This window comes from Salvelinus alpinus, chromosome 8, assembly GCF_045679555.1.
Source record: "Salvelinus alpinus chromosome 8, SLU_Salpinus.1, whole genome shotgun sequence".
In the NCBI taxonomy this organism is placed as follows: Eukaryota; Metazoa; Chordata; class Actinopteri; order Salmoniformes; family Salmonidae; genus Salvelinus; species Salvelinus alpinus.
Genome location: NC_092093.1, coordinates 73,959,435 through 73,981,102, shown reverse-complemented (window position 1 = coordinate 73,981,102; position 21,668 = coordinate 73,959,435). Strand labels below are relative to the sequence as shown.

General features: G+C 40.9%; 1 protein-coding gene across 1 annotated transcript in view; it reads right to left on the bottom strand.

The window, feature by feature from the left end:
* The window catches only part of LOC139583690 (phospholipid phosphatase-related protein type 4), a 38,642-nt gene that overhangs the window by 4,146 nt on the left and 12,828 nt on the right, over window positions 1–21,668 (bottom strand). The window contains exons 3-8 of the mRNA XM_071415034.1: window positions 15,485–15,614; window positions 14,957–15,152; window positions 6,649–6,706; window positions 987–1,160; window positions 482–778; window positions 134–307 (exon numbers count right to left, since the gene is read on the bottom strand). Coding sequence (XP_071271135.1) covers window positions 134–307; window positions 482–778; window positions 987–1,160; window positions 6,649–6,706; window positions 14,957–15,152; window positions 15,485–15,614 — 1,029 coding nt within the window. The remainder of the gene's footprint in view (window positions 1–133; window positions 308–481; window positions 779–986; window positions 1,161–6,648; window positions 6,707–14,956; window positions 15,153–15,484; window positions 15,615–21,668) is intronic.

Genomic DNA, 21,668 nt, shown 5'->3' with positions numbered 1-21,668 from the left:
TTTATTTACTTTCATTGCTTTTTTAATTTCAGAAATACGCGTTTCAATGTGTTTAAACATTAGAAGAAACAAGCATTATAAAAGCATATCATTAGTAGGCTACAACAATTGTAAATTGTATAAATTGTTTAACCTGCAGGGAGTGCTTTCGGCTCTCTTGATTCTTGCTCTTCCACTGAGAGAGGAGCTGTTTGGAGCGGGAGGAGTCCATGGAGGCATGGTGACTGTGGTGGATGGTGGCGTTGCGGCGTGTGCCATCATCCATCGCTGGCGTGTGGACACGCGGGAGGGTGTGGCTGAACGTCACCTAAGGACAGCAATTTCTAACTTTATTGATTCAAAATCATTTTTTAAATGATGTCACGGCAAAATGTTTTTAATAACTATTTTTAGGAACCTGTAAAAATACTGAAAGACCAATAGAGTAAAGTAAAGTATGTTGAATATCTGCATACTAATTAAATAAAATCAACAAAGTCACCATGCTCTCCTTTCCCATGGGGCTGCGGGGCGAGGTGATGACCTCCACGTCAGCGCTGGACCTCTTCAGGTTGGTGAGGGAGCCAGAGGAGGGATCTCGGTGGTGGGGGTTATGGTGGAGGATGCCCTCGGAGTGGGAGGTAGAGAGCCCGTCCATATTGCCGCTGCAGCTCTTCACCTGTAAATGGCGCATTGCCTCCTGGCTGATGTGGGGTAAAGGACAGGGATCGCGGGGCTGGGGAGGACGGCAGCTGCAGCTATCCTCACTGGGCTGGAAGTTCCCCACTGCGTAAAGACCCTGGAGATAGAAGAGACACGGAGCTTTACAATATTATCTCTCATACACACAATCTCTTTAGTCCAAATCCTTTTAAACAAACAAGTACCGTAGCAACTGTACATCAAATGATGATTATTCATCAGTAAAAGTGTTATCTGTAACAGTCTTTCTACCGAAAAACACTAATAATAAGTAGTATCTCTAAGAAAGTATCAGCAGAACATACTAAGTAGACAGCGATTCCCCCGCCCAGCAGAAAGCCCAGGTAGACATCAATAGCATGGTTCTTGTACTGGATGATCCGGGTCAGCCCACAAATGATGGCACAGATGACGAAGGAGAAGACCAGCAGAGGCTTCAGTAGTTTAGAAGACTCAGTAAGCGTGCTGTTGAAGTACATCTACAGACAGACCAAGGACACAAAGGCATTGTCATCATCAATAGCATCATTATCATTATCGTCGTTCATGTCCTTATCATCATCATCAGCAACCTCGTTGTCGTCGTTGAGGTCGTCATCATCATCCTCATCATCATCATCATCAACAATTGCAATTGACTCAGCCACATTAGCTTGTGGCTGAAATCCTTATGGAACAATCCACATTTGTCTGCAAGATTCCAAACCACAACTAGGCCTACATGAATGAATAACATTGCCACGTCTTTCCATTTAAACATTTCAACTAAGCACATTAAATAACACAGCTCCATACAAATACATTCATTTAGCTCTAGATGTTGCTGCATGTCTTCTCCCCCTATGAGAAGGAACTGTGTGCGTCCCAAATGGGATCCTATTTCCTATAATTGTGCACTACGTTTGACCATGGCCCATAGAGCTCTGATCAAAAGTAGTGCACTACGTAGGGAATATGGTGCCATTTGGGACATATTCTGTAAATTTGTATAGTATGGTCGTGTTCCAGAGCTGTGAGTCAGCATCCAGCATCCTCCCCCTCAGAGCGACTTTATTACAGCAGATTTATTACTGCCAGACCCTACTGTGGACACAGCCAGCGCTCGATACTGTTCAGACCTGGGTTCAAATAGTATTTTTGTTCAAATATTTTCAGCGTTTGATATAGTCTTCCTGGAGTGTCAGATGTTATTTATATATTTTTTGCACTTTTGGGACTATTCCTTTGGTTTCGAATGCACCAGGTAAGCTTGATCAAGTGTAGCTAAAGTTGTCGAAACACAACAAATACTATTTGAACCCAGGTATGCTACTGTCTCTCCTGTGAGTCGTGGCTAATGCAGCCTAGCGGCATGCATCATCTACCCTCAGGCACCTGAGGCTTTGAGTTCTTTAGTGCCTGTCAGCGTTTACAGACTCATCTACTATAGTGGTGCAGGAAAAAAAAAATGTTAGTCTAACCTTGAGGATTATGGGAGACTTTTATAGTTATTTGGTCTGACAGTGTGATGTATTGGATGTGCTGTATGTGAAAACTAAAATACTATATAGACTACATAGCGAACCTAGAGTGCCTTCAGAAAGTATTCACACCACCTGACTTTTTCCACATTTTGTTGTGTTACAGCCTGAATTTAAAATTGATTCAATTGAGATTTTGTGTCATTGATTTTCACACAATATCCCATAATGTCAAAGTGGAATTATGTTTTAGAAATGTTTACAAATGAATTGTGACTTGTTTCAGGAAACTAGGCATATGTCGCACGTCAATACCTCATAGGAGAGCCATTTTAATGTAAACTTTTATTTATTTATCATAAAGCGTTTTTTTTTGCAGAAATGCCTTCTGGAACATGTGAACTTTCATGTGCCTTAATATCAAATTATGCCATCTGTAAATATGAAAACAATTGTTAAATTATTAGCCTAGTTAGCCTAGCCTAGTAGCCACGGAAAAAGAGGGGGACCTTCCCGTTAGCCATGATTGGCTGAGATAATGAGGGGGCTGGACATGCCACGCTTCTGTCTATAACATGAGCTGGTCAGAATGTGTAGGTAATCCTTTCTAATGCGGCTTTTTTGAAAGATTTCATGTAGTAGAACTGCATAAGTGTTGCTCTCCACACTCTGGAGGACCGGATTACATCTTCAAACTAAGGGCAACCATTGCATCCGTGACAGAGGGGGTGAAGCGTCCCTCCATGTATATGGACGAGTAAGAGAGTCTAGCTAGCTAGTTTTTCAGTGTAGTAATATTATTCGTCTCTCAGAGCCATTTGTAATGCTATTGACAGTCTAATGTTAGCTAGCTAACATTGAATCTGGTTTGTTAGCTACCTGCAGATTAATGCAGAGTAGTAACGTTATGAGTTAGGATTATGGTTCATTGTTTAACTAGCTAACTACATTTCTAAATAAAAGACTCCACTATGCAAGTAACCATTTCAATAGAATGTTCATGATGTCACTGCGACAACTGTCGATAGACGTAGCTGGTAAATTCGCTCTGGCTATCTACTCTGATTTCAGAGCACTCTCGTCTGAGTGCTCTGAATAATTTGTCAGAATAACTGACAAATTTACAAATGCTCAACACCCGTTGAATATAGCCGGTGTCAGTAAACGTTGGCAAAAAATCAGAATTAAATTGTTGCCAGCAGCACAGTTGCAGTCACCAACGCTCTGGATAACATAAAAACTGCCTAACCAGCTCTGCTAGGGTGAGTAAAATGATCAGAGTGAACTGTTCTCTCATTTGTGTCTGGAAGTAGCTAGCAAGTTAGCCAACATTAGCCAGTTAGCTTGGGTGCCTGACAGCTGTTGTTAGGTCAGAACGCTCGAATCAACTCTACTCCTGGGCCAGAGCGTCCAGTGTGCGCTCTGAACGCTCCGAGAGTGAAACACTCTGAATTTATGAATGGACAATCTGACAACGCTATGAGTTTACAAACGCCCAGAAAACACTCTTGCACTCCAGATAAAATTTACAAACACACCCGTAGTATAAACCAGCCTTTAGTCTTGAAATCTTTGGTTGTTTAGTACATGGCCCACATGTGAATCCTTAAAGAGATGGGTGGGGCTAAAGCTTAAGAGGGTGTAAACGATGCTGAATGGGTGTACACAAAGAATAGCTCTCCAGCATGTGTACCAAAACATTTAAGGGCCATTTTCTCAAAAGTGATTTTACAAGTTTATCAACTTTGAAAGCAGAATGACTTTCCCATTGTTCCTCAACTCTAGTGTATGATATACTATTTTCTAGCTCTGAGTCTCTACTTTTATCCAAAGTAAAAAACACATTTTCAAATGTTGCTACATAAGGCCAAATCTAGCCGGTCGTTCACATTTTAAAAATCAAAAGCTGAAATGTCTTGAGTCAATAATTATTCAACCCTTTTGTTATGGCAAGCCTAAATAAGTTCAGGAGTAAGAATGTGCTTAACACGTCACATAATAAGTTGCATGGACTCACTCTGTGTGCAATAATAGTGTTAATGGCTGTCATAGGAGATAACTGAGGATGGATTAACAACATTGTAGTAACTCCACAATACTAACATAAATGAAGGAAGCTTGCACAGGATAAAGTAATAATGCAAAAAATGTGGCAAAACATTTTACTTTTTGTCCTGAAAACAAAGTGTTATGTTTGGGACAAATCAAACACATCACTGAGTACTACTCTTCATATTTTCAAGCATGGGGGTGGCTGCATCATTTTATGCGTATGCTTGTCATCTGCAAGGACTAGGTAGTTTTTTAAGATAAAAATAAACGGAATAGAGCTAAGCACAGGTAAACTCCTAGAGGAAATCTTGGTTCAGTCTGCTTTCCAGCAGACACTGGGAGATAAATTCACCTTTCAGCAGAACAATTACCAAATATTCACTGCTTTCCAAGATTTTGTTGCTTACCAAGATGACATATAATTTTTTTGAGTGACCTAGATACAGTCAAATTAAATCGGGCTTGAAAATCTATGGCAAGACTTTAAAATGGCTGTCTAGCAATGATCAACAACGAACTTGACAGAGATTGAAGAATTTTTAAAAGGATAATGGGCAAATAATTAACAATCCAGGTGAGCAAAGCTTTTCGAGACTTACCCAGAAAGACAAAGTTGTAATTGCTGCCAAAAGTGATTCTAACATGTATTGACTCAGGGGGTTGAAAACTTATCTAATCAAGATACACCAAACAAAAATATAAACGCAACATGCAACAATTTGAAAGATTTTACTGAGTTAACAGTTCATTTAAGGAAATCAGTCAATTGAAATAAATTCATTAGGCCCCAATATATGGATTTAACATGACCGAAAATACAGATATGCATCTGTTGGTCTCAAACATGCTCAATGGGTGACATATCTAGTGAGTTTGCAAGCCATGGAAGAACTGGTACATTTTCAGCATCCAAGAATTGCATTATCATGTTGAAACATGAGGTGATGGCAGAGGATAAATGGCATGACATTGGGCCTCAGGATCTCGTCATCTCGTCGTCTCTGTGCATTCAAATTCAAATCAAAATTATTTGTCAAATCAAATCAAATTTTATTTGTCACATACACATGGTTAGCAGATGTTAATGCGAGTGTAGCGAAATGCTTGTTGCCATCGGTAAAATGCTATTGTGTTTGTTGTCTGTAGCTTATGCCTGCCCATACCATAACCTCACCGCCAACATGGGGCACTCTGTTCACAACATTGACATAAGACAATCGCTCGTCACACAATGCCATACATGATGTCTGCCATCTGCTCGGTACCGTTGAAACCGGGATTCATCCGTGAAGAGCACACTTCTCCAGTGTGCCTGTGGCCATCGAAGGTGAGCATTTGCACACTGAAGTCGGTTACAACGCCAAACTGCAGTCAGGTCAAGACCCTGGTGAGGACAATGAGCACGCAGATGAGCTTCCCTGAGACGGTTTCTGACAGTTTGTGCAGAAATTCTTCGGTTGTGCAAACCCATCAGCTGTCCGGGTGACTGAACTTAGACAATCCTGCAAGTGAAGAAGCCAAATGTGGAGGTCCTGGGCTGGCATGGCTACATGTGGTCTGCGGTTGTGAGGCAGGTTGGACGTACTGCAAAATTCTCAAAAACAATGTTGGAGGCGGCTTATGGTAGAGAAATGAACATTAAATTCTCTGGCAAGAGTTTTGGTGGACATTCCTGCAGTCAGCATGCCAATTGCATAATCCCTCAAAACTTGAGACATCTGTGGCATTGTGTTGTGTGACAAAACTGTATATTTTAGAGTGGCCTTTTATTGTCCCCAATATAAGGTGCATCTGTGTGATCATCATGCTGTTTATTCAGCTCCTTGATATGCCACATTTGTCAGATGGATGGATTATCTTGGCAAAGGAGAAATGCTCACTAACAGGGATGTAAACAAATTTGTGCATAAAATTTGAGAGAAATATGCTTTGTGTATGCATGGAAAATGTCTGGAAGCCTAAATCATATGTAGGTTCTTCACCACGACCCCAACCCACCCCTCTCAAATATATATAACAGTGCATTCGGAAAGTATTCAGACCCCTTGACTTTTTCTACATTTTGTTAAGTTACAGCCTTATTCTAAAATGTATTAAAAAGTGTTTTCCCTCATCAATCTACACACAATATCTGATAATGGCAAAGGAAAAACAGATTTTTAGAAATTTTTGCAAATGTATTCAGAATAAAAAACAGAAATACCTAATTTATTGAAAATGTAATTATTGACAATGAAAAAGTGGGACTGTTGTTCCCTTGTCATATAATTGGTACATTGACTATCAATATAGCATTAAACATAGTTTTCCAGATTGTATTTGGACAACAAATACAAAATTGCGATATGAATATTGGATCAAGGACTGAGACAACCTGGTTAAATTTGGGTCCTGAGGCAATACCAGTTGAGAACCACTGCTGTAGAGTGTTTGTGTGAGTGTGATGGTTACTCACAGAGATGTAGACGGCGGCAAAGGAAGCCAGTGTGGCATGCTGAGACGGAAAAGACTTTCTGGAAAGGAACAAGGAAAGAGGGGAAGAGGAGAGGATGGACAGAAATAGATAGTTTAGTGTTTGAGCCAACATGGACTGTACAAATCAGTGGAGGACACAGTTTTATGCCACGACCATCAAACAAACTCACAAAATAGGTACGTACAATCTGTGTTCTCTACAAATGTTGTTCATGATTGATTTTTTTTTAACCTACACACTGAAGAAGGCTGTTACACCGAAACGTCTGTGTATGCTATCCTGATGCAGTAAAAAATAAAAAATAAATGGAAAATGAATGAAGCTTTGTGTGACATAACTTTGAGTGCAGACCCATCAAACTTCATTAGTTATCTGAATTCACGGGTTTTACACACCAACCGAACATCTGGGAGAGCGCAATGGTACTTTCTTTATTTACAATCTCAAAAATATATTATATCTTATGGCATGTTTGTACAGTAGGTTAGAGAATTCTATTGAGCTGAAACATTCCTAAATGCTGCAGTACATCATATACAGTACCAGTCAAAGGTTTGGACACACCTACTCATTCAAGGGTTTTTCTTTATTTTTACTATTTTCTACATTGTAGAATAATAGTAAAGACATCATAAACTATGAAATAACACATATGGAATCATGTAGTAACCAAAAAAGTTTGCCTTGATGACAGCCTTGCACACTCCGTTAACCATTTGGAAAACACAATCCAGTAACATAACTACAAAACATATACTTTCATAGGTGCACATGAGCTTCTTTCAACATAAAAAACCCACTTTTTGACTGGTGTAACTCATTGAAAAGCACAGGTTAATCCATTGTATACAGTCCCTTCAGAAAGTATTCACACCCCTTGACTCTTTCCACATTTTGTGTTACAGACTAAATTGAAAATGTATTAAATTGAGATTCATTGTCATTGGCCTACACACAATACCCCATCATGTCAAAGTGGACTTATGACTTAAGACATTTTTACAAATTAATTACAAATAAAAATATGAGATGTCATGAGTCAATAACTATTCAACCCTTTTGTTATGGCAAGCCTAAATAAGGTCAATTTTTTAACAATGACTACCTCATCTCTGTACCTCATTATGTATTGTGTGTAGATGGGTGAGAAAAATAAATATTTTTGATCCATTTTTAATTCAGGCTGTAACAGAACAAAATGTGGAATATTTCAAGGGGTATCAAATCAAATCAATACTTATTGTTCGCCTACACATATTTAGCAGATGTTATTGCGGGTGAAGCGAAATGCTTATATTCCTAGCTCCAACAGTGCAGTAATATCTAACAATTCACAACAATACACACAAATCTAAATGAGAAATAATTGACTTAAGAAATACATAAATATTAGGAGTACGGATAATATATATACATATATATATATGTGTGTGTGTGTGTGTGTGTGTGTGTGTGTGTGTGTGTGTGTGTGTGTGTGTGTGTGTGTGTGTGTGTGTGTGTGTGTGTGTGTGTGTGTGTGTGTGTGTGATGGGATGTATAGACATTATGGACAGTATGTGGATAGAATATTTAGTATATCTGTAGCACAGGAGGTTGGTGCCACCTTAATTGGGAAGACGCGCTCGGGATAATGGCTGGGGGGGGAATACGTAGTATGGTATCAAATACATCAAACACATGGCCATTCCATTTACTCCGTTCCAGACATTATTATGAGCCTTCCTCCCATCAGCAGCCTCCACTGATCTGTAGAATACTTAGGATAGAATAGTATATGTACAGCAATACCTGAATAGGATGGCAGTAACTAGAATACAGTACATAGGGTATATGTCTATGTGCATAGGGTAGCATCCTTTAAGGTGCAGGTTTGAGTGATCGGGTGGTAGCCAGCTATTGACAGTGACTAAGTTCAGGGCAGGGTAGTGGGTGATGGCCGGTTAATGATGGCTATTTAACAGTCTGATGGCCTTGAGATAGAAGCTGTTTTTCAGTCACTTGGTCCCAGCTTTGATGCACCTGTACTGACCTCATCTTCTGAATGATAGCGGAGTGAACAGGCCGTGGCTCGGGTGGCTGAGGTCCTTGATGATCTTCTTGGCTTTCCTGTGACATCGGGTGCTGTAGATGTCCTGGAAGGCAGGCAGTGTGCCCCCAGTGATGCATTGGGCAGACCGCACCATCATCTAGAAAGCCCTGCGGTTGCGGGCAGTGCAGTTGCCATACCAGGCGGTGATACAGCCCGACAGGATGCTCTCAATTGTGCATCTGTATAAGTTTGTGTGGGTTTTACAGGCCGAGCCAAATTTCTTCAGCTTCAGCTTTTGCACCCTCTTCACCACCCTGTCTGTGTTGGTGGATCATTTCAAATTGTCAGTGATGCTTTCGCCGAGGAACTTTAAGCTTTTTACCTTCTCCACTGAGGCCCCATCGATGGGGGCGTGCTCCCTTTGCTGTCTCCTGAAGTCCATGATAAGTTCCTTAATTTTGTTGACGTTGAGGGAGAGGTTATTTTTGGGGCCCTCACATCCTCTCTGTAGGCTGTCCCATCACTGTTGGTAATCAGGCCTACTACTGTTGTGTCGTCTGCAAACTTGATGATTGAGTTGGAGGCGTGCGTGGCCACACAGTCATAGGCGAACAGAGACTACAGGAGGGGGCTGAGCAGGCACCCTTGTGGGGACCCTTGTGTTGTTTCCTACATTCACGACATGGGGGGCGGCCCGTCAGGATGTCCACGAACTAGTTGTGCAGGGAGGGGTTCAGGGCCCCGAGTTTATTGATGAGCTTGGAGGGTACTTTGCTGTTGAAGGAGGACGTGTAGTCAATAAACAGCATTCTTACATAGCTATTCCTCTTGTCCAGATAGGATTGGGCAGTGTGCAGTGCGATGGCAATTGCATCGTCTGTGGATCTATTGGGGAAGTATGCAAATTGAAGTGGGTCGAGGGTGTCAGGTAGGGTGGAGGTGATATGATCCTTAACTAGCCTCTCAAAGCACTTCATGATGACAGAAGTGAGTGCTACGGGCCGATAGTCATTTAGTTCAGTTGCCTTTACTTTCTTGGGTACATCATCAATGGTGGACATCTTGAAGCAAGTGGGGACAGCAGACTGGAATAGGCAGAGATTGAATATGTCCGTAAACAGCTGGTCTGCACATGCTGTGAGGACGCGGCTAGGGATGCCGTCTGGGCCAGCAGCCTTTCGAGGGTTAACATGATTAATTAAATGTCTTACTCACATCGGCCATAGAGAATGAAAGCCCACAGTCCCCGGGAGCGGCCTGCGTTGTTGGCACTGTGTTATCCTCAAAACGGGTGAAGAAGGTGTTTAGCTTGTTTGGGAACAAGACGTCGGTGTCTGCGAAGTGGCTGTTTTCCCCTTTGTAATTCGGGATTGTCTGGAGTCCCTGCCACATATGTCTTGTGTCTGAGCCATTGAGTTGCAACTCCACTTTGTCTCTGTACTGACGTTTTGCCTATTTGATTGCCTTACGGAGGGCATAACTGCACTGTTTGTATTCGATAAGTTCAATTACCTTGGGGGGTACGAACAAAGGATCCAATTCAGGAAGTCTTATTTCTGGTTGGAGCTACCGCTGCTTTGATATCCAAAAGTTATTTCCGGCTGTATGTAATAACACGTAAAACGTTCTAGGCTAATAATATAAGAAATAACACAATTTTTTTTTTAAATACTGCAAAATTGCTTAGGAGCTAGAAGCAGAGCTGCCATGTCTATCGGCGCCATCTTCAGATCTTCAGATGAATACTAAAGAGGAGAAAAACATTGAACTGTTGTACCAATCTCTTCTAGGGGTCTTTATATAGTTCATTAGAGTTAGACTGTTAGACAGTGGGCTAGGATGTCACAGAGAGGAACAGAGACTGTTTATGCCCTGAGCTACTGTCAGTTTTGAGCTTTTAATGGTGCAGGCTGAATTTAATGGTCCGTTTCATCTGTCTGTTCACAGGATGAATAAGACCATAAAGGCTATACATTAGTCTTAGAATGACTAAGAGGGGCACGACAATATTAGACACAGATACACAGATTAATCTTTCATGGGTAATGGCACTGTCTGTCTTCAGCTCTACAGGAGAATGGGATTACTTTTTAGATAAACCTCGATAATTCAATTCAGGGGAGACAGTAGCGAGAAACAATTGAACACAACACATCCCTTTTGAATGATAGTATCTCAAATGTTATGGTTTTACGTCTGCCGCTCTGGATGGAAAGCTATCTATCCAGGAAAAGGCTAAAGGTTTTCATTAATTTATTTTTGGACAGTAATTATTTACACTGTGGTGTTCCTCAAGACACCTGCCTAGGGCCACTCCTCTACTCTATCTTGACTAATGATTTACCCTCAGTAATGAATAAAGCAAGAGTGGTTATGTATGCTGATGACTCCATAATGTAAAGCGCTGCATGAACACACTGTATAATGAGCTAACAGTACTGAGCAAAGAACTAAGAACTGTGTTTGAGTGGGTTAACATGAATACATTTCTTAAACAAAATGCATTGTATTTGGTCGAAGATATATGCTTGCCTCATGACCTTCAATTACACTTGTAAATGGATGTGTTCCCTGTAGAACAAGTAAAAAATACCAAATTACTTGGTGTCACATTGGACACAGCTCTATCCTGGTCTGAACATATGTGACCCCTTTCAAGAAGTTAGGCGTATGTCACACGTCACTACTTTACAGGAGAGGCATTTGAACATCATTTAATTTTTTTTTAATCAAAATGTGTTTTTGGCCAGAAATGGAACATGTGAACTTTCATGTGCCATAATAACAAACTTGTATTCCATTTGTAAATACAAATAAAACATTTACATTACAAGCCTAGTTGGTTTAGCCACAGAAAAAGACAGGAACCTGGCTGAGATAATGGATAGGCTGGACTTGATGAGAGATGGGTTCGGATTGGTCTGCCATGTAGCATGCTTCTGTCTATAACATGAGCTGCTCAGTATGTGTAGATAATCCTTACTACTGCAGCTTTTTTGAAAGACATAACTTTAACCCTGGAGAACTGCAAAAGTGTTGCTACTACTCTCAAAAACATTGCTGGCCATAATTTAGCAGACACTATTGACAAAGATCAGTGAGACAGACCAAACAAGCTGTATCTAACTACAAACCAAATGGAAAAGATACGCTGCCATGAAGCATTCATCCATGTATACGGGTAACAGTCTAGCTACATTTTCTGATATTATACGTTTCTAATTTTGCCAAAGTCATTTTCATTGCAAGTTAAAGTGTACTGTTAGCTAGCTAGCGAGCATTAACTTGATGGCTTGCTAGTTAACATTATGTGTATGATCTGTGTAGTAATATAATTTATATCTCAGAAAGTCATTTGTATTGCTAGTTATAGCCTACTGTTAGCTAGCTAGCTAACACCTAGTTGGTTAGCTTTAGCTCCATGCAGATTCATACTCCAGCATTTCATGCATGTTTGCTAGCTATGACAATACGTTTGTATTGTAGCTATGGGTTGGGATTATGGTTTATTGTTAAACTAGCTAGCTACGTGTCTAAACAAAAGACTCCACTTCGCCAGATGATTACACGATCCAACAAGTTAGCCAGGTGTGTCTGGGGGTGATTACGGCCATATATTGTATTTCATGAACATGTGTACATGTCTAGTACACAAGTGTGACACATCCACTTACTTTAGCTAGATGTGGCTGGAGGGTGGTTATAGAATTTATTTCACATGGCCCATCAATTTAGACAAGTGTCTCTGGGTAAGGATCCTCTTAATCATTTTACCACTTTTAGTATTGAAATCTTTGGTTGTTTACAACACTACTTTTTCACTCTGTTTAGGACATGGCCTTTCATGTGAATCCTTAAAGAGATGGGTGGGGCTTAAGAGGGTGTGAATGATGCTGAATAGGTGTAGACAAAGAAGAGCTCTCCAGTAAGTGTACCAAAATATTCAAGGGCCATTTTCTCAAAAGTGGGGTTACAAGTGTATCAACTTTTAAAGCAGAATTACTTTCCTATTGTTCCTGCAATGATATACGATTTTGTAGCTCCGAGTCTCTACTTGTATCCAATATAAAAAACACAATTTCACATTTTGCTACATGAGACCAAATAGAGGCATATAGATATATAAATATAGATCACATTGTAATTATAACGGATAAGAGCATTGCTATAACACGAAAATGTTCTGAGTATGTAACATCCAGCACTCTGAATCAGGTGATTCAATCTTTGATTCTATCACACCTAGATTACTGTCCTGTCATGTGGTCATCTGCAGCAAAAAAGAAACAAAAAAGCTCCAACTTGCTCAAAACAGGGCTGCCATTGTTTTAACTGTATGAATGTCAACTGAATGCATCAGAATCTCTCATGCCGCCAAATTGAAAGCAAATTACTATACAGTCTTCTGATTTTCATTAGGAATGTAACATTTTCAACAAACCACAGTCTTTTTCAGACCAATTAGTGTATACTAGCAACAAACATAACCACCAAACCAGACAGGAAGTTCAGATGATCTGATACCCCCGAGGACAAACAGTTATATTTATGATTTTTTATTTATTTCACCTTTATTTAACCAGGTAAGCTAGTTGAGAACAAGTTCTCATTTACAACTGCGACCTGGCCAAGATAAAGCAAAGCAGTGCGACACAAACAACAACACAGAGTTACACATGGAACATAAACAAGCGTACAGTCAATAACACAATAGAAAAAAAGAAAGTCTATATACAGTGTGTGCAAATGGCGTGAGGAGGTAGGCAATAAATAGGCCATAGTAGCAAAGTAATTACAATTTAGCAGATTAACACTGGAGTGATACATGAGCAGATGATGATGTGCAAGTAGAGATACTGGTGTGCAAAAGAGCAGAAAGTAAATAAAAACAATATGGGGATGAGGTAGGTAGATTGGGTGGGCTATTTACAGATGGACTATGTACAGCTGCAGTGATCGGTTAGCTGCTCATATACAGAGCCATCACTGAATAGAATTATTTACCAATTTCTCAGGCAAAAGGTAAATCCACCTTCAAGAAAGCAATAAAAGAACATCTAATGCGATCGACCATATGACTGCACAGATACTAATGCAGCATCTCCTGAATGTTAAATGTATTACCTGTCAGGTATTTTAATTGTCTGTAATGTCTACTTGTTAAAAGTTTGTAACGTCTTAATGTAAATTGTAATTGTTTGTAATGTCTTTTTAGTTTTGTGTTGGACCCCAGGAAGATTAGCTGACATTAAGGCGTCAGCTAATGGGGATCCTAATAATACTTTTAATTCAAATCTCACCATGTGCTTTGCCTTAACCACTCACTCCAGATGAAAACTCCATACATCTATTTTTCCTGAATCCACACAAGCTATTTGCTGATGTGCAAAAGAGTCCCTTTCCCAACCTCATTAGCGAGAACATCAAAAGGTTCTCTTTACTCTACAGCCATGATAACCATAATTAGAAACCAAAATAGCTTTGCTGCTACTTGTCTTGTCTGGGTCCTTGTGTTTATACATCCAAACAGAACTGAACAACTCAAACTCTGCGTAATCCCCGGAAAAATAACCCATTGAACTGTGCTAATGACTCAAGTCTGCTGCTACTGAATAATTGGAGGTATTAGATTAACTCACACATCAATACAACTTGCAGACAAAATGTGCTTTGATTGACAGTGTAGATATTTGAATAATATAACTCTAGGATCATAATATCGTCAGAAAAATGCAGAAACCTCTGAATGAGCTTTAGCTCTGTTTTGCATAGATTACAATGAAGCACTAACCCTAACATTTCAGTCGACGCTCTTATCGAGAGCGACTTAAAGTAGTTAGTACGTACATTTTCATACTGGTACCCCATGGTAATCAAACCCACAACCCTGGCATTACAAGCACCATGCTCTACCAAGTGAACCACTCTACCAAGTAACCCACTCATGCTTAATGCTTCTATAGCCCGGTTCAATGCTAACCCTAGCCTCAACCCTATCTCTAACCTAAGAATAATGTACACACCCTGGCTCAACCCTAACCCTCAACCCTAACCCAAGCTGCATGTCCACATCCCGGTTCAACTCTAACCCTAGCCTCAACCACAACTCTATCCTTAACCGTAACCCTAGCTTTATGTCCTCATCCTGGATCAACCCTAACCATAGCCATAATCCTGACCCCTTTGCATCAGGTTGGTGGAGCAGAAACACATTGAGAGCTCTTTAGAGGTTAAAGGTGAAAGGTGAATGTGACAAACCTGCCCTGGTTGATGGCTGCGGTTTCGGACCCGGAGCAGATATCCTGCAGGATGTAGGTGTTCTCGTCGCAGGTTGTGTTGAGCGTGGTGTAGTTGGGTTTACACACAGTCAGAAAGTAAGGTGCATGGTAGCCCGTCGCTAGCTGGAGGATGTCCGTGATGAGAGCTGTGGCACACAGGCCAAACACATGGACGCCTGGTTGGCAGAGACACACACATGCACGCATGACACATGGGCACACACACACACACAAACACACACACACACACACACACACACACACACACACACACACACACACACACACACACACACACACACACACACACACACACACACACACACACACACACACACACACACACACACACACACACACACACACACACATACACACACACACATACACACACACACATGCACACACACCCAGTTAGCATATATTTATTTTTATACTTGGGCCTTGTCATGTCATTTTTTCATTATTCATAAAAATACATACTTAAGGGGCTGAGACAAAAAATTACCAATAAATCTGACAGCTCTGCGGATGAAGGAGTTAAAGCTACAGCCTGCTGCATTGATGTCTGCCTCTGCCCTGACACCCTTCCTTTTTCTGGACAGACAGCAGAACAGGATCCCCTCTCCGATCATTATCTGTGGACAGAGACACGGTCATCACTGTGGACACATACACTTACAGCACACACACACACACACACACACACACACACACACACACACACACACACACACACACACACACACACACACACACACACACACACACACACACACACACACACACACACACACACACACACACAGTAGGATTAAGAGATCACCTTTCCCATGAACTCTGTCTACCTCTGTTTCAAATGACTGCCTTTCCTCTCAGCGCTCTGTTTTCGGGATAAAGTAAAGCTCTCTGTCTTTGGCCCCAGACGAAAGGTTAGGGAAAGGCCAAGGCACACTTTCCCTGTAGTATGGAGTGCAGTATGGCCTACCATTCCAATGTACAACTCTCAGCACTAACCAGCTGTGGTAATAATGATTTTATAACCCACAAACACCTGACTGACCAATATCACAATACCTTCCAACTAGGCTTGGAGCGACATACCGTTTACAGGGGTATTTCGAAATACCAACGGTATGATTTTCAATACCGTAAAAAAATATATTATAATAATAATTAGCCCTTGCGTAGGCTGAGGAGGTGAGCGCTACACCACTGCTTACCATAAGTTAAGTATAACTATAAGAAATCTAAGATGTGTCAAATAAATGATATCCAGCTTGGAGCTCCAGCGATGCATTTGGTTTGCTAACTTGCTAGCTAAGTGGGTAGATGTCAAGATCAAGCTTCTCGTTTACAGCAGAGACATTCATTTTTTTTTTTTTAAATAGCGCCCCTTGTGTGCACATTCGGTAATACCATATACCCTGATATGGTACAGAAACGGTATGACGCCCAACCCTACTTCCAATATAGAACATGAATAACTTCAGCCCCCTAGGTGTACAGTAAGTCTCTCCCTTGTCTCTGGAACTTTGACAAACAGGACCACAGGACACCTGGCTGTCATCTGTGTCTGAATAAACCCCTCACACTGACCTTCAAAACACAATCCAATCCCCTCTGCTCTGTTCAGAGGAGCTGAAACAATAAACACACACACACATCACCACACCTGTCAATCAATCAGAATCTTTCTCTGTTACCCGATCCATAATCTCAGAACTCAGAACCAAATATTGTGGGCCAGCCAGCTACCACAAGAGACTACCCACGCCATGACAACTTGAATAAAGCATGAATCCCAATGGTACATCCTCTCCCACAGCTCTGATACAGTCATTACTAGTCTATAATAACCCCTCTTCTGTTTGTCAGTGTAAATGCATGAGGAGTGTATATCTCAGTGGGGCTGTGTGTTTGATGTCAGCAGTGATCCACACCCTGTCCTGTCTGGCACAGGCAGGGTGTTGTGAGAAGTAAGGGCTAAACCCCAGGGTGTTGTGGGTACTGGAGTATGGTCTAACTAAGCCTTTGGCGTCGGGTCTGCTGTCACACTGTGACGTGAATGAGGGGCCAGGTATCATGCAGCTATCACCATGGCAGCACACTCTGCCCATCTGACAGGTTGAGAGTGTGAGTGTGTCTCTATGCGTGTATGTGTGTGTGTGTGTGTGTGTGTGTGTGTGTGTGTGTGTGTGTGTGTGTGTGTGTGTGTGTGTGTGTGTGTGTGTGTGTGTGTGCGTGCGTGCGTGCGTGCGTGCGTGCGTGCGTGCGTGCGTGCGTGCGTGTGCATCCGCGCGTGTGTGTGCGTGAGAGAGAGAGAGAGAGAGAGAGAGCAACAGAACACTGAGCTATGACAACTGGCCGAACCACAGGACCCTGCACTACCTGCCGGTACTTCCTTTCTAATGATACATGTGCTCTATAATAAACCAATACACAGCGCTCCGATAGAGATGGTGAAAACGGCTAGGTCATCTGAACTAATAGAATGTTGTAGCATTATCGTACTTACAGTAGACAAGTGTATTGTTGTTTGATGAGGTATTGAACTGTTCTATCATTTCACATGTTGTTATTGTGGCACGCTAGACTAGGACTATACCTATACGTACACATATTTCACAGCATTAGCTGATGTTTGGGAACTGCATCTGAATGGATTGCAGACGGAATATAGACGGATTTACAATGTTAGCATTCTGAACATTAAACATACTGTACACTCCCATATGCCCTGAGATATATTTCTGTCTCAGTGCCGTGATGTTTATTATTTATTAATCCCAATCAGTATTTATTATCAGCTAGTACATCTCACTAAATGTAACTGATTTGAACAGTGCTGCTAATGAACTGGAATTTTATTTGGTACTGTATGTACATGTCCGAAAGCACCAGACCAGTAGTAAACATGGACAGGAGAAATTGAGTCATCTTTACCTTTCAGAAAAGGGTGAGGGGTACAGTAGTTAAGTATGTGCTCTGACATGCAGTCACAGTCAAACATGGTCCAAACCTCATGTCTTTATCATAATCCGTTCCGAACTTATTTCAGTTTTTACCATTGTAGGATGGTCAAAATTAGGGTGACTAAATCAATGGAGGCCAGAGAAAAAAGTGGTAAAGAATCTGAAAAATTTAAAAAGGTTACCTGACAGGCTTACCATTGAACTCGTCATCTTTCTTCTCAAATCCAGAGGACATAAAACAATATGGAGGTAAGATAGATATTGATTTTGAGACATGACATGTAGTATTTTCATATTTTAGTATATGCTTTTCATATTAATGTGAAATTCCTGTTCTTTTTTAAAAGACTTCTCACAAAAACAAGCGTATCTCTGTGAAATGTCAAGGGAGCACTGAGCATACCGCAAGATTTTTTATTTTCAAAGCCTTTTACATTTAATTCAACTTGTGTCACGCTGATTTTGCTATTTGCGACCCACAACTTGGAAGACGACAACCACAAAATGTAAAAACCTCAACAGTTTTGGTGAGAAAGCTGTCCCGCTCTGTCAACATACCTCGGTGCTTATTATTGGATGTATTAGGTTAAGAAATCTCACTTTTTGGATATCATGTTCATGTGTTAATGATGTGTTAAAGAAAGACCCCACTGAACAATTCAGAACATGAACAATCATTTTTTGACTTGGTAAAAAAAAAAGTATAACATAAGGAAGTGAAATGTCATCACCAAAGTGCTTTTTCACCTACTCTGGGCAGAGTGGGTAGACACCTTACAGTCAGTCTGAGAAGATGCTTAGAAAAGCACCTTAGTCAACACCATTGTGAGGGGACGTTCTAAAGAAGAGAGAGAATAGTTCACACTTCAGAACAGTTTAGTCTTCTTGTCATTTTTCAAACACAGCAACATGCCTCCAGGACTCCCAGGAAGTCGAGTGTGAACTAATCAACGCGTTTCTGCATGAGCAGCCTGCTTGAAAACACAACAAAACACTGCAAGACCCACTCATTCATAACACCCACTTAAACCACAGAACAAAAAAAGAGGACCCCAAACTGTAGTTTCAAACTGTCAGTTCACCTGGGGACCTTTAGATAGCGATAACTCCATAGCCAGTGACAAAAACACATTGACTGAGTCAGGAGAAGTCTGGAAGAGAGTGCTAGCTACAGAGACTACTCTGGGGTGGCTGGCAGTCAAATGGTGGCTGACAGTAGCAGCCACAGTGTACGCACCTGTGAGAACAGTCAGCCACACTGTATTCACCTGAGAGAGAGTCTGACAGAGGACTGGAAAAAGATCTGCTTGCTACAGTACCGAGCGTTGCTAGGAGATCTCTCTGAAGTAATGCGTCATCAGACAACTAAAGTCAGTAGAATTCCACTGATGCCAGATACAATACATTACCAAATGTATGTGGACACCTGCTCGTCAAAAATCTCCATTAATATGGAGTTGGTCCCCCCTTTGCTGCTGTAATATCCTCCGCTCTTCTGGGAAGGCTTTCCACTAGTTGTTGGAACATTGCTGCAAGGACTTACTTTCATTCAGCTACAAGAGTATTAGTGAGGTCTAGCACTGATGTTGGGCGATTAGGCCTGGCTCGCAGTCGGTGTTCCAATTCATCCCAAAGGTGTTCGAGGGGTTTGAGGTCGGGGCTCTGTGCAGGCCAGTCAAGATCTTCCACACTGATCTCAACAAACCATTTATATATGGACCTTGCTTTGTGCACGTGGGCATTTCTATGCTGAAACAGGAAAGGGCCTTCCCCAAACTGTTGCCACAAAGTTGGAACCACAGAATCATATAGAATGTCATTGTATGCTGTAGCGTTAACCTTTTGTCAATAGGGGGAGCTGTTAGCACTATTTATTTTTTTACATTTCCAAATTAAACTGCCTCGTACTCAATTCTTGCTCGTACAATATGCATATTATTATTACTATTGGATAGAAAACAATCTCTAGTTTCTAAAACCGTTTGAATTATGTCTGTGGGTGAACCAGAACTCTTTCTACAGCGAAAGTCATGACAGGACATGCGAAGGTCTGAAAAATAGTCTCTGATCTCGGATCAGTTTAAAACTCTGTGTGTGCCCTATGGATCGAAATGAACTGCACCCGCCTTCCCCTGGATGTCAGTAACCAATGAGAAGTGGAATGGTGTCTCTACGTGTTTCTCAGAGTTTATAAAAGGCAATGGAGTGAGATGTCCCTTCTTTTCGACGCTCGCCTAGGCGCAAGAGAGGACATCAGAATGGCATGCTCAAAAGCTCTCGTTATTGACCAAAGATATATCCGTCTGTGATTTAATTCGATATAGGTGTTAGAAACATCATAACGAAGTTATTTGAAACCGATTTATATCAGTTTATGCGAGTATATTGCTATTCTTCGGAATTTCCTTAGTATTGCGTTTGAGGATTTGGACATGTGTGTGCCGTGTAGCTATCGTTAGCTGCTAGTTCCGAAGTTGAAGAGGTCGTTTTACAACAAAGCAACGATTCTTTTGGACAAAGGACACATTGCCCAAGATACTGATGGAAGCTCGTCCAAAAGTAAGAGCTATTTATGATTTTATTCCGTATTTATGTGGAAAAATGTAAACGCAGTTGTCGGCCATTTTTTGAAGCACTAGTCTGGCTGTAACTCACAATGTATGTCTAGTAACGTAAATTTAAAAAATCTAAATCAGCGGTTGCATTAATAACCAATGCATCTTTCATTAGCTGTCCAACCTGTATTTTTTTAGTCAATCTAATCGATAAATAATCGTAAACTTAGGTGCCTTTCCAAGATGGCGCCGGCCAGAATGCATGCCATGTTTTGACAGATTACATTGCATAACCACGATTTGTGATGCTAAATATGCACATTTTCGAACAAACTCTATATGCATTGTGTAATATGATGTTACAGGACTGTCATCTGAAGAATTCTGAGAAGGTTAGTGAAAAAATTAATATATTTTGGTGGCGATAACGTTATCGCCCCTTTTGCCTTGATTCAATGCTGGGGTGATGTTAGCTCATGTGGTATGCTAATATAACGATATATTGTGTTTTCGCTGTAAAACACTAAGAAAATCTGAAATATTGTCTGGATTCACAAGATCTGTGTCTTTCAATTGCTGTAGGCTGTGTATTTTTCAGAAATGTTTTAGGATGAGTATTTTGGTAATTGACGTCGGTCTCTGTAATTATTCCGGCTGCTTCCAACGCTATTTCAGATTGCAGCTGCAATGTAGAACTGTGATTTATACCTGAAAAATGCACATTTTTCGAAAAAAACATATGCTATACCATAAATATGTTATCAGACTGTCATCTTATGAAGTTGTTTCTTGGTTAGTGGCTATATATATCTTTATTTAGTCGAATTAGTGATAGCTACTGATGGAGTAAAAAACTGGTGGAGTAAAAAAAGTGGTGTCTTTTGCTAACGTGGTTAGCTAATAGATTTACATATTGTGTCTTCCCTGTAAAACATTTAAAAAATCAGAAATTATGGCTGGATTCACAAGATCTGTATCTTTCATCTGGTGTCTTGGACTTGTGATTTAATGATATTTAGATGCTAGTATTTACTTGTGACACTATGCTAGGCTATGCTAGTCAGCTTTTTTTACTGTGGGGGGTGCTCCCGGATCCGGGATGAGTACCAAGTAAAAGTTAAGAATTCCCTTCACCGCTGGGAGACCCATGAGGCGGTGCACA